Source organism: Brachyistius frenatus, unplaced genomic scaffold (genome assembly GCF_029030835.1).
Source record: "Brachyistius frenatus isolate BFR_SWC_R1_liver_20210118 unplaced genomic scaffold, ASM2903083v1 Contig_4, whole genome shotgun sequence".
NCBI classification, from domain to species: Eukaryota; Metazoa; Chordata; class Actinopteri; family Embiotocidae; genus Brachyistius; species Brachyistius frenatus.
In genome coordinates, this window is record NW_027210603.1 from 1,474,871 (window position 1) to 1,489,216 (window position 14,346).

General features: G+C 43.8%; 1 protein-coding gene across 4 annotated transcripts in view; it reads right to left on the reverse strand.

The window, feature by feature from the left end:
- Window positions 1-14,346, reverse strand: part of LOC138626848 (low-density lipoprotein receptor-related protein 1-like) — a 102,371-nt gene that overhangs the window by 73,357 nt on the left and 14,668 nt on the right. For all 4 annotated transcript variants that reach the window (XM_069708834.1, XM_069708818.1, XM_069708826.1 and 1 more), the window contains exons 2-3: window positions 13,877-13,921; window positions 12,964-13,086 (exon numbers count right to left, since the gene is read on the reverse strand). In XM_069708834.1, the coding sequence (XP_069564935.1) occupies window positions 12,964-13,086; window positions 13,877-13,921 (168 nt within the window). The remainder of the gene's footprint in view (window positions 1-12,963; window positions 13,087-13,876; window positions 13,922-14,346) is intronic.

Here is a 14,346-nt window from a genome sequence, read left to right on the forward strand (position 1 = left end):
GCTGGTGTGAAGCAGAAACCAATCTGACCATCGATACGCTCCAAACAGAGGAGATGGATTTTTCTCCTCCTGCTTTATTGATAATTAAACAACCAACTGGCCGAACGCTGAAACCTTTTCAGACGGTGATTCAGGGGGACTCGTCCACATGGCAACATGCACAGGGTCCTGAACGCATCGTCACTACCTGCCAGCTGACCGCTCATCACAACAGAAAGCAACACACACACAGACAATGATCACCGACATCAGAAGATCTTCTTGCATTTTTAAGTGCGGATGGAAAATAATCACGCAGAAAAAGCCATCTATTTATGTTTGAGACAGTTTTCTGTAAAATGACATCGATGTTCCTTAAATGCCGGCTGCAGTGAATGTAACTCTTTGTAACTTTGATCTCTCAGGCTCTCTTTATAGCTCCGCTAACCCTAACCCCTCTGTTGTATTTCTGTTATTGACCTAATTTCTGAGCAGCTGTTTGTTTCCAGCTCAGCCTGAGAGTCTCTGCTGTGTTTCTGTCCTCTGATCTCTGTGTGTCTCACGGTGGGCGGAGCTTAAACCTCTGCTGCACTGACACGGTGTGGAGCAGACGCAGGTGGAGGGAGCGAGCGGAGGTCGTCCACTCGTTCATCGATCACCGTGATAGCTTCCATTTTCTCAGGCAGGTTAAAAAAAAAATCATAAATAAAAAATGCTGAAATGGATCGACAAATAAACCCGGCGGCCCGAAATTCATCGACAACATTGTACATTTTCTTTGTGGTAATTAATCAGAGCTGAATGTTGCCATGTGTTTTCATCACGTGTTTCTTCCACGTAACAGAAACAGTACAGATTCTAAAATAAAGTCATTTATCCAAGAAAAAAACAGGCCTGCTTGTTAGCCTCCCTTTCTCAATGCCTACTCTAGTTCCTCCATACATTAGCCTTCCTCATCCTCATCCTCATCGTTGCTTTACATTAATCTTTCCTGCTCGCCAACTGAACAGGCATCCAAAGAACCATTGTGGCAGCAGGAAGAGATGGCCACTGGAGGAAACTAGCAGGAACTCCAAACACACCATTATCCAAGCTCGGACGAGCCAAATGACTTCCTTCAGAGGCAGAACACCAACAACACGCTGCTGCTGCACTGGAGGCCTGGTAGAGCAGCACCGGGAGAGGACGTTCACTTCAAGTGAAAGCGAGTTTAGACAAAACTCCTCCTCCTCCTCCAAGACACTAAATTTATGCAGCTTTAACTGGACATAGCGGAGAATATACGGCTGAAATCCTCCGCTGAGCACAGAGGGCTTTTCTCCTTAATGGCCTTATTACTGAATTCTTTTTCTTGGACAGAGTTTCCTGCCTTGTGACTCTGACCAGACTTTTATCCTGAGACGAATGACTCAGCACAAGCTCTGTCCAACCGGTCTGAGCGTGCCCAACAACCCGCTGCGGTTATCTCCAAAACGGCTGTCGTCAAATTTTTAGGCAATAAATCACATCATTAAGCTTGGAGGTTGTTTTAAAAGCATTTATCAAACGAAGCGATATCATCGTGAATGAAGGAGGATAATTAGAGCAGAAGAAGGAAAGCAGACGCCTGTTTTCTATCTGCTGCAAACACTTTAATGGCTTTTATATTTAAAATGAGGAAGATGATGTGATGTTCTTGTTTAAGAAAACAACTTTTCTTAGATGAGGAAATCAATCTCCCTCTCATGTCTGCCTGGAATGAGCATCGATAAAGAAGTTGGATCTCTCCGAAAACAACCTGCAAAACAACTCTGAAGCTAAAAACATTTTTGGCATGTTGTGTTGTTTGGTTTGTTTATTTCACACACATACTAAAATGTAAAAAAGATGATGTTGTTTCACGGGGAGTTACCGCCGTACATATTTGTTGGTGACCAGTTGCCCGGCAACCAAGAGAAGACAGGAAACTCCCAGTCAAACCCTCGCCAAGGAAGTAAAGAAGAATGTTTCCCAAAAAGTCAAACTGTTCATTTAAATTGAATTCATATTATATTCAATTTCTTTTATATTTTCATTTACTGAAAACCAGAAAACTAGAACTTTTCTTCTCAGCTTGATGCACGGAGCCGATCGCTCGTCTTCTCTCAGCCTGTGTGGAAAGTCAAACTGTTGGCTGTCCTTCCTCCTCCTCCTCCTCCTCCTCATTACTCTCTCTCCTTTCTATCTCCTCCAACATCTGTTGACCCATTTACAGTAAAGAAACAACGTGTAAGAGTGTGTGTGTGTGTGTGTGTGTGTGTGTGTGTGTGTGTGTGTGTGTGTGTGTGTGTGTGTGTGTGTGTGTGTGTGTGTGTGTGTGTGTGTGTGTGTGTGTGTGTGTGTGTGTGTGTAACAGAAAGCGGAGAGCAGGACCACCGCGTCCACAGGAAGTGGACGGAGCCCCCACAAGGCTCCATTCTTGTGCGAGCTGGCAGCAGGCGGCGGTGCCGCGGTGGAAAAGGCATCGCTAATTTGAATTAAACAAGGTCTTTTATTCAACATTCCTCCGCGAGCTAGGTTAGCAGGTCCAAACTCTTTTTGGGAAGTTCCTATTTGCCGACCGGTTCGCTGACAGATTCACACAACGGGGGGATTTGGTGCAGCTTCAACTATTCTGTGGCTCAATTAGAGCACCCGAGGAAAAGGAAAACGATCCGGGTGTCTCCATCGCTGACCCATACTTTACCAGCTCTGCCACTGACAGCGCCAGTGGTTGAGAACCGGGCCTGGAGATGTGACCAACCTTTTCCTACGGGGAACCGAGGGGCCCGTTCCCAAGGCTGCACTTCTCTGCAGCAGACGTCACGTAGACGTCAGCAGATCAAAAAGGACAGATTTCACTTCTTCCATTGGTCTGTCTGACTCATCATACAGTATATAACCTACTTTACACATCGATGTAGTGAAAGCAAGTCCTGATGACTTTTTCCTGCGGTGGAAGTCACAATCGGAGCCAAAGAAAAGCCCCCCTCCTCTCTAAGCATCCATCACAACAAGCTCGCAGGGTTTCAGACACCTTGTACGAACCGAGTCTTTAAGCCGCTGCACACAGAGGTAGATCACATGCACGAGGGAGGAGGGAGAGCGAGGGCAGAGGGGGTGATGGCGGTGGGATGAGAGGGGGGAGGAAGAGGGGGGGAGTGGGGGGGGGGGCTAAGACCATTGTTTTGGATCACACAAATCGGCTGTGGAGCCTCACAAAGCAGGCTGAGCCGGGGTGTTGTAAGCAGAGTCACGTGTGGAGCCTGATCTGAACCGGCCGCATGGAGGGAGACCTGCGAGGGGGGCGGGGAGGGGGGGACATCTTGAATTAATAATTCAGAATGTACTTTTTTTTTTAAATTCTGTACCCATCTGGATCTGACTCTTGAGGGTTTTTTGTTTTTTTTCTTTCTTTCGTTCACAACAACATTTTTGCAGAATTATTCACCTCGGAAAGTGTCTGTAGTGAAAAGAGAGAGCGGCCCAGCTGACGGAGTCAAAGATCTGGTTCTGGATCAGGCTGTCCCAGAAAGACCCGCAGAAGTTTGTCAGGGCAGCGGGGAGTTTCCATTCAACTAGCAGTTCACGCTTTCCTCCTCCGAGTTAACGCGATGCTTATTGAACCAAACAAACACACAAACAAATGACAAGATGCTGCCAGAGCGAAAAACAAAAAAGGGACTTTTAAGTGAGCCGGAATGAGGCCAACCGTGGAGAAAAAACAAGGCCTTCGCTTTTACTTTAACTACGACGAAAACATATACAGTATATGCATGTGTGCTGTTCATAAAACTGACAAGAATTAGACAGTTCGGCTGCTGCTCACAGATAATAACCGCCACATAAAAGGACAGATTTCATCCCAAAATAAACCTCCTGAATAATACTCGGTTTTTTCCTGTTTTTTCTGACCACTTCTGCTCGAGTCCTCTCAGCCCGTTCGGCCCGTTCTGCACTGCTCTTGTTCCACATGACACATTCTTGGATGAAGCACTTAAATCCTGACCCAGCAGCACCCCTTGACCACCCCCCTCATTCCCCCACTGTCCCCTCCTTCCCTTCGCCTATCCTGCCAAAAAAAACAACAACTAGGACACCAAAAAAAACAAGACAACCGCCGCAGCTACCAGGCTAACGGAGAAACAGAGGGGCTAACGTGGGAGTTTGTATTTTCCGATGTCAGAAAGATCATGTGGAGAGAAAGAGCTCAGCAGAGCAACGCCAGCACTTGACCGTTGTTTATTTCTGACAGCTATCCTATAAACACTCCCATCAACCTGCCACTCCAGCTGCACATGTAGGACGTCTCAGCCCCCTTTTGACCAGGCGGACACTTCTCACTATAACAGTGGGGTTTTTTACACAAATTTACAGCATGGGTGTTATTTATTCCAGCGGAGGGCCTCTCTGGCTGTCTGGATCTTTGGCTCTCTCTGCTCGATCCCTTCCCCTGTTTCCAAGATATCAACATTTTCAGTCCTTCTTGGGGGGGGGGGGATTTTTGGGGCCGGCTGGCAGGCTGGCAGGCTGACAAGCAAAGCAGGAAGGCTAAATCTAGCTCTCTCGCAAAGCACAACAAACTGAGCCTTCTCCAAACACACCGGCACCACCGCTGCTCCTTCAGGGGGGGGGGCAGAGCGACCGCTGAGCAAACAGCTCTATCAGCGGGGTAAATGGCAGGATTCGTACCGTACAACCGGGACCACGGCAGCAGATATCCACGACCAAATAAATCGATGCAACCTGAAGCGGTGTTGGTTATGAAAGAAGGAAAAGCGGTGAGATTAACCTTACAAACACCTGCTTCCTTCGGCTTTAAAAGGACACAAGTTTTAGTTTCAGTCTCATTTTTACAAACACAGAGTTGAAAGAAAGAATATAGAATTACTGCTTCATGAATAAGATTCTTAGCTGAGATTGAAAAGCCTCATTTTTGTGATTTGTTCACCTCTCGATGGTCCACAGATCAACTTAAAACTTCCTGTAAAAGATGCAAGAAGAAGGAGACACACCCGAGAGGCATTTCAGTCCGTTTTCTTGGCTCAGCCTCAGAAAAGCAGGAAACTAACTTTAATCATTACAAATTAACAACTGAGCCCTCTTTTTTTTTTTTTTTTTTTTTTTTTTTCCAGACAGTCTTTCTCATTTGTCTCGCAGAGCATCAGGACAGACGACTAATTATCGCATGGGGAAACAGATATGCAAATGAAAGGAAAGGCCCGAGGGTGAGGAGGGAGGTGGAAGGGGGGAATCATCATCGTAAGAGGACAATGGAAGAGACCGAAGCTAAACAACCACTGCAAAAGACAAGCTGCGTGTTCAATAATGAACCGGCTGTCTCCAGGATGGAGCCATTTATTACTGCTGCAAATCAGACGCAGGTGGTTTAGAGGAGCCGGAGGGTGAAGCCAGGTGCACAGCATCTGTGTGTGTGTGTGTGTGTGTGTGTGTGTGTGTGTGTGTGTGTGTGTGTGTGTGTGTGTGTGTGTGTGTGTGTGTGTGTGTGTGTGTGTGTGTGTGTGTGTGTGTGTGTGTGTGTGTGTGTGTGTGTGTGCGTGTGTACCTTGGAGACGCAGTGCGGGGGTCTAATTGACCCACATGATCATATTATTATTACGTTCGTCCTTCTCCTCATGCACCGAATCTCCTCTGGTTCTGTGTCTGAGGCTCGGCCCCGCCTCTGGCCCCGCCCCCTTCTGCGAAGAGCCCTGCTGGGATTACATAATGGTCTTTTTTTCACATTTAAAATCCCTAACACGCTTTTCTTGGCTTGAACACAGTGCCGGGCTTCAGGGGGCCAGCACCACCCCGGCCTCAGCTCCTCATCTAAAAATGGCCAACTGGTAAGCTGGTGGATCCCGTCGGCCTCACCACACCCTGAAATAGTTTATTTACAGAATATACATTCCTCCGATGTGGAAGCAAACCCGCAAGACGCCGCAATGCACGAAAACACGAGAACTGCTGAGCAGAGAAACGGCATCGCGTGCTCTGACTCTTCAAATCAGGACTTATTTGGCAGTTTGTTCGCCAAACTAGGAGGATGAGTTTCGAGCTCCTCGCATGTTTGGAAACGTTTAACAAGTTCAGGCAGAATCAGTGATTTCCTCAGTGCTGCGAAATCTTCTCCATCATGTAATATCATCAGGGAGTTGTCTGCTGGGTCCTAAACTGATCCTGCAGCATGACAACAGCAGCAGATGGTCTGATCTCATGGAGGCAGTCTGGGACTAAACAGAAGCAAAACAAAATCTAACAGCTCACATCTCCAGAGAAACTCCAAGTTCTCCAAGATGTCTAAACAAGCGCCCTGCAGGTACCTGGAAGAACTACAACTACTGCTGTTTTAAAAGGTGGTCAAACTTTATAATGATTCCATTTTTATTTTTGTAATGTTAACAGCACTTTGTGTACATTTAAAAAATAAATACATTTAAAAAAAACAACAACACAGTACTTGTTGTATTATTTTCAAAAACATCGCCACCTTGCAGCATTTTTACAGAGTTGCCTAAAACGTTTTGCAAAGCAGTGCACATGCATCTAAACACAACGTCTGTGCGACATGCTAATGTTACGTGTCAATAATGACTCATTTTGGGATCTTCTTTGACGTACAAGCTAAAACATTTATAACTGTATATATATATATATATATATATATATATATATATATATATATATATATATATATATATATATATATATATATTGTACGTCCGAGCTAAAGTTTAGCTCAATCTAAGCGATGGAGAAAAACAAAAAGACCTCATCATCAACTATCCCTTCAGCTCGATGAAGCATTTTAGCATTTTTCAGTACGTTGTTTTGGTTCTGAACTCAACCGTCCAAGTGTTCTCGTTAACAATATATTTAACAGCAGAATGTATGTTTTTAAAGGAAAACCTTTAGTTAACCAACTAAACTTCAAGACTATCAAGAAAAAAAATATTTAGCAGATAAAAAATAAATTTTAAAGTTAAATATCAGTCTTCCATTTGCTCTAAATGGGAGCCAATGTTCATCTGCATGATGTGTAAACAGTGAATACTGTCACACTTGTCGTAACGACTTTACAAGCGATGTCATGTTCTCCAACTGGTGGAAAAAAGTCAAATCAAGGTTTGAGGTTTTTGAATGCATTGAAGTAAAGATTTATATCTTCACCTTGTAGAATAACAAGTTCAAACGTAAGATTTAAGTATGATGTAACATGGTGAAAAAGCACGTTATTACATATGACCTGTTTTAGAAATTAGAAAGTTGACTAAACATCAAAGTGGAGACGGGGAGAGCTGATTGTGTCCTCGGCGACACCTGCAGCAGGTTCTTGTAGGAAGGAGGTGCTGCGAGGCGAGAGACTCTTTCATGTTGAGTGGAGGTTATTTGTGTTAATAGGCGGCGGCGGCCCCTCTGAGGAGACGGTGACAGGATCAAACAGGGTGCTCCACCGTCAGCTGTCTAGTAAGTGACACTAACTGATCAAATATATACGCAAAACAATGAGCCCCATTATGTCATGCACAACTGCTTTGGATCTGAGATTTGAGATGAAGAATAAAACTCTAAATTTATGTTAGTAGTCTTTCATTTCTTTTGATGAGTCGGGGAGACGCACGTCGCATCATTAAAGATGATGTTTTCCTCTCTTAAAGTGGCTGTTTCATCTCCTATAAAGCTAATTGCAGCCTAGATGAGAACTGTCAGTAAAAGCGCCTTTATTATAGGCCGGAGGCAGGGGGGGGACATCATTTCAGCGTTACACACTTCCTGTGTTTTAGGGACGTGAGCCGACACCCTACCTGAGGGCTTCGAGCCAGACGAGCGCTCCTCACATCCACCTTCACTAGACGCCTTTCGATTGTTCATTGATTAGAAAATCAAAGTTCTACATATAAATCCTAAACCCAGACAAGCGTTTTGTTTTTGTTTTCCTCTCTCAGTATCCCTCTATGCCGGTCTGACCCAGCACCCCGCGGTACAAAGAACTGCATTGTGGGGGTTACACAGCGGGGCAAAGCAGCTGCACTGGACAGTGGCTGACTTCACTGGCAATAGCCGGCACCCCAACAAAGGCCACTGTGAAGCCCAGTCCACACGAGTGAATACATAAACCACCTCATGCATCTTTCAACCGGCAGCATCTGCAAAGACCCCTTCACAAAGAGCACATTTATCACAACAATAAAACGACGTGTTAGTGTACGGTTGGTGTACAGTCGGGGACGCATGTCTGTAAAATGGTTTTTATCTCTCTCCAGATGAGAAATGTGGGTTTAAATAGCTTGATTTATCATTAGAGAATGTGCTCTGCACCAAGAAACACAATATTCTGTAACTTTTTTCTGAATGGCATTTTGTTTTAATTGGATGCTTTAAAACTACAAAGAAACTGAAAACATCTAAAAGGATGGGAAAGATGTGTACCAAAGGTCTGAACTCGCCATTATACTGTTGTGGTTCCAGCAAACTTAAATCATATATTTGTAGTTGTCAATCAATTCCACAAAAAGCCCAAAAGCAACAAATTTCTAATAAAACTGCTGTTGGGCTTTTAATTTGAAATAATGCAGGTGTGCAAGTGTCGAGTGTATTAATGCAGCAACTGACAGAACGAACGGTTGCGGATCATAACGAGGCTTCAAGTTGATTTTGTGAATCAATTAATACATCTTCAATGTAATTATGAGGAATTTGACCGTTTATTTTGTTTTAATTGGCTCTTTTCAATGAGATTCATTTTGGATCTTCAAACAGGTAAAATATGTATGAATCTCAAGCGGATCAATAAAACTGAAAAATAGATTACTTTCTGCCTTTCCAGCTTGTTTGTGGCTCCCTACTTTAAAATCAGGTCACAAATAGAGTATTTAATTGGATTTTTTTTTTTTTTAAGAGTTAATTTAAGGTTAATAACAAAGTTAGCAACGGTTGCTCAAACACATGTAAATAGTGCATTTGTTGGGGATTCTTGTGATTGGCAGATTTGGTAACTAATTACAGGGATAGCAGTAAGAACCTACAGCAGCCATGTCACCCTGCACAACAGTGTGGCCCGTGTTTATCTGCACAACAATGGAGGTCTGAGGAATGAGCTATATCAGGCTTTGGTCATCTTTTCTAGTAGCATCAATGCTCTTTTCATGACACGTTGACAAAAAGAAAACTACAGAATATAACCAGGTTTGTCTTTAAATCCAAACAGGGCGCCCACAATTCCTCCTAAAAACCACTCTGACCGAGTGTTTAACCGTCTGAAGAGGAAAAGCTTCATTAGAACCTCTCAGGAACAGTCTAAACAATCTGAACTTTGAGCATAAACACCCAAATGGTACGAAAGCCAAGATAAGGACTGGCGTGTCTTGTCCCCGTCTGACTCACTTCTCTGGGTTTTTCCACTCGGACACGATGAGAGTCGTGTCGCTGCGCCGCTTCGGTTCTGACACTGCTGTTGTTTTTTAAAGAGTTTGGCACTGAGGGAGTCGCAAGAGACAGAGGGATGGAGTCACTGTTGTTTCTGTTTCAGATAGAGTCGCAGAAGGAGGAGGGAGGGGGAAGGAGGCGGGGGGGGGGGTGCAGGTTGTGAAAAACAGCAGGTTTCTCCATTGCTCTGGGCGCGTCTCTAATGACTTCCAGACCTTTACTCTCATACAGTCTCCTGTGTCTAGACTGCAGCTCTCCATCGTGGCCTCCCAGTTGCTCACGCTCTCCCAGGTCAGCCCCTCCGAAAACACCCCCCCACCCCCACATATATATACACACATACACACACACCACCCCTACCCCCCCCTCCATCCCCCCCACCCAGAGCCCTCCATCCTCTCAGAAAACTACAGGCATTTTAGAGCAGGAAGACACTGCTGCTTTCATCCCCTCCACGAGGACTCGGCCTCAAAGCATCTCAGCCTCTAATGAGGACTTTGAGATCGTGGCTGGTTTTTGTTTGTTTTTTGTGTTGTTGTTTTATTACTTTCTGTTTGGTTTTGTGTCATGACTGCATCCTCTGTGGCTCCGAGTGCAACGGGAAATCACAGCTTCCAGGGAAAGACAAACTTTGTAGATCTGCTAATTGGGCATGACAGAGCTGATTAATGGCAGAGCGGCCGGTCTCCCTTCTATCAGTATAGAACATCTGATTGTTTTCTGTAGTTTGCTGTGGTGAGCCAAATAAATCTAGCAGCTGATCAATCTCAGGCTGTTAGCAGACAACTGTTTTTAGAGCTGGTTTGAAGGGATCAGGTGCTAACATATTAGCATACTCTTGATACGGGAAAAGATGTTTTTTAAAAATCGACCATCAATTTCTGCAACAATTTCTCACTTGGATACGTCACCTGTTGATTATTCACATAATTCCCACGTCGTAAAAAGATCATATTCTGCACTGACAGGCTATAGATGTTATATGAATGTAGAATGAATCAGCATTTTCTTTTGGTAGATAAAAGTTTTGTTTGTTTAAAGTAGTCTTGGATCTTGGTAAAGTGAAACAAACAAAAACATTTTTTACAGCTGATTGTCTTTCTCTAGTAATTATGTGAACTTTTATATAAATATTTGGAATAATGGATCCATTGTTCTCTACTTGCATCTGCACTAAAACATCGGTTTTTTATGTTCCTCATGAAAACCACTTCGACGTTCGTGCACTTTAGTGACGTAACTTCTCAACCTACAAGACAGAGGTCGCTCTACGTTGTACTTATATATACAGTGGTATGAAAAAGTGTTTGCCCCCTTCCTGATTTCTTATTTTTTTGCATGTTTGTCACACTTAAATGTTTCAGATCATCAAACAAATTTAAATATTATTCAAAGATAACACAAGTAAGCAGAAAATGCAGTTTTTAAATGAAGGTTTTTATTATTAAGGGAGAAAAACAATCCAAACCCACATGGCCCTGTGTGAAAAAGTGTTTGCCCCTAAACCTAAAAACTGGTTGGGCCACCCTCAGCAGCAACAACTGCAATCAAGCGTTTGCGATAACTTCCAATGAGTCTTTTCCAGCTGTGGAGGAATGTTGGCCGACTCATCTTTACAGAGTTGTTGTAATTCAGCCACATTGGAGGGTTTTCCAGCACCAACCTCCTTTTTAAGGTCATGCCACAGCATCTCAATAGGATTCAGGTCAGGACTTTGACTAGGCCACTCCAAAGTCTTCATTTTGTTTTTCTTCATCCATTCAGAGGTGGACTTGCTGGTGTGTTTTGGATCATTGTCCTGCTGCAGAACCCAAGTTGGCTTCAGCTTGAGGTCACAAACAGACGGCCGGACGTTCTCCTTCAGGATGTTTTGGTAGACGGTAGAATTCATGGTTCCATTTATCACAGCAAGTCTTCCAGGTCCTGAAGCAGCAAAACAGCCCCAGACCATCACACTACCACCACCATATTTTACTGTTGGTATAATGTTCTTCTTCTGAAATGCGGTGTTACTTTTACGCCAGATGTAACGGGACACACACCTTCCAAAAAGTTCAACTTTTGTCTCGTCAGTCCACAGAGTATTTTCCCAAAAGTCTTGGGGATCATCAAGATGTTTTCTGGCAAAAATGAGACGAGCCTTAATGTTCTTTTTGCTCAGCGGTGGTTTTGGCCTTGGAGCTCTGCCATGCAGCCATTTCTGCCGAGTCTCTTTCTTCTGGTGGAGTCATGAACACTGACCTGAACTGAGGCAAGTGAGGCCTGCAGTTCTTTGGATGTTGTCGTGGGGTCTTTTGTGACCTCTCGGATGAGTCGTCGCTGCTCTCTTGGGGTAATTTTGGTCGGCCGGCCGCTCCTGGGAAGGTTCACCACTGTTCCATGTTTTCTCCGTTTGTGGATAATGGTTCTCACTGTGGTTCTCTGGAGTCCCAAAGCTTTAGAAATGGCTTTAGAACCTTTTCCAGACTGATAGATCTCAATTACTTTCTTTCTCATTTGTTCCTGAATTTCTTTGGATCTCAACATGATGTCTATCTTCTGAGGATCTTCTGGTCTACTCCATTTTGTCAGGCAGGTCCTATTGAAGTGATTTCTTGATTGAGAACAGGTGTGGCAGTAATCAGGCCTGGGTGTGGCTGGAGAAATTGAACTCAGGTGTGATAAACCACAGTTACTGTAAATTATGTTTTAACAGGAGGGGGCAAACACTTTTTCACACAGAGCCATGTGGGTTTGGATTGTTTTTCTCCCATAGTAATAAAAACCTTCATTTAAAAACTGCATTTTGTGTTTACTTGTGTTATCTTTGACAAATATTTAAATTTGTTTGATGATCTGAAACATTTAAGTGTGACAGACATGCAAAAAAATAAGAAATCAGGAAGGGTGAAAACACTTTTTCACACCACTGTACATATATACTGCAGTTCAGCATCACAGTGGTTGTTGTCTGTTTTATTGTTACATATTTATACTTTTCTTGTTTTATCTTTATATTTTGCACACCGTGGGACTGTGAGAAACAATATTTCGATCTCTCTGTATGTCTTATGGTGGATTGATGATAAACTTGACTTTAACTTTGACAAAGCTCCACGCGCTGCTTTATTCTGGACCCGCTGCAGTATTCTTGAATTACATCGTGAAGTATTGGACCAAACTATTGGACAATAATTGTTTGCATAACACTCAGCTATAAAGTAAAAATACTTTCTGCCTGACATGCCCTTATTTATCAAAGGAGGTGAGCAGGAGGAGAAATCACAGAGTTGACTGAGCAAAAATTTGGTGGAGTAACATCTCTGCACTAGATGTGAAGAAATAACTATCCTAAACTCACTGGACTGGTGGTGCATATATATATAATAATAATATATTGATCTAAATATGCTGTGAAGTACTTCCTCTCCGAACCCCATCTATCCATCTCTGTATAGTTTACTGTCAGCTAAAATGTATTCTGCTGCGCTCGTCAGCTGCAGCCGGATCATAAGTTGAAGCATGATTTATTAGGATTCAAACTTTTGGAGCATTAAAACTCGGCGTGTTTGAAAGACTTACAAACATCAGGCTCTTCGTCAGAGCCGTCGGGGCAGTCCTTCTCCCGATCGCAGCGCCAGCCCTTCGAGATGCACGTCACCCCATCTTTGCACACAAACTGCTTCGGGCTGCAGCTCCTCGGGGCTGAAAACAGACACAAAGGTAAAAAGTGAAAAAAACAAATGGAAAGATTTGTGAGAGGAAAAGCAGCTCCACTTGTGTCGGTGATCTTTATTTGCTGAGGTCTCATTAGCAAGCAGAATCTGTTGTGTGCCGAGTCAATAGTCGCCCTCACTGGCCTTAATTAGGTTCTGGAAAGGTTCTGCTTTGATGAAGGGGAATAGATAAACACACAAAAAAAACACACACACACACACACACACACACACACACACACACACACACACACACACAGGAGAAGCTTTCCATAAACTTTGCTGAAACTACATATCCAGGTCAGCGTTCCCAGGCCGATGGCAGCGATGCAGCAGGTCTGGAGGATATCAAAGAACATCCTGTTCGGTGTGTTGCGCCCCCCCCCCCTCCTCCTCCGCCTCCACCCCTCTATCACCCGCTTCCCCTTTCGATCCAAAACGGCCCACTCCAGCCACAGCCAAACGGATATATTCAAACCCACACTCATTCAAGTCCTCAAAACACACACACACACACACACACACAGGAAAAAAAGCTGAGTCATTCAGGGGAGGCTCGAGGTGAGCCGGGCTCGATGCAACACCTCACTGCTGAGGGGTGACTTGTCTTATTTAGCACTGCTGTCAGGGGGTGGGGGGGTGGGGGAGTGAAAGACTGCTGTGTCTTCATCTATTTCAGTGCAGCTAAAAGACAACATGACACCTGACGAACAGGTGACAAAAGAAAATAAAGGAAACATGTATTCTCGGTATGTTGACTGTAAGATGTAAACACTGACCTAAGCCTTGGAGCCGTGTTTCATTCAGCAGGTACTCGGCTGCAACTGCAACGAAAAGAAAAGAAAAGAAAAGAAAAGAAGAGCAGGGATTAATGGAGACTTAGACGGAGACAGCACTAGTGAATTGTCCTCCATTTTGCGTGCACATTCATTTACAAACATCTCTTGTAAAACTGAACCGACTGGATTTATTGTTGCCAGTCTTGAGGAGTTGAATGCAAAAAATAAATTTGTATTTGTTACGTCATTACAAAATAAATTACAGAAGTATATTTTAATATTCTTCATCAGCAGGAGGAATAACATTCAACATAAACACATAAATATACATAACTTTGTGAAACTCAACCCCGAGACTAAAGGTGCATTCAAACTAGTCTTCACACACACGTGCTGCTTCCTTGTGGATCAACACACCGCAGGCTTCAGTTTCAGGCTGTTTATCGCAGTCGAAGCTTTACAGCACTGAA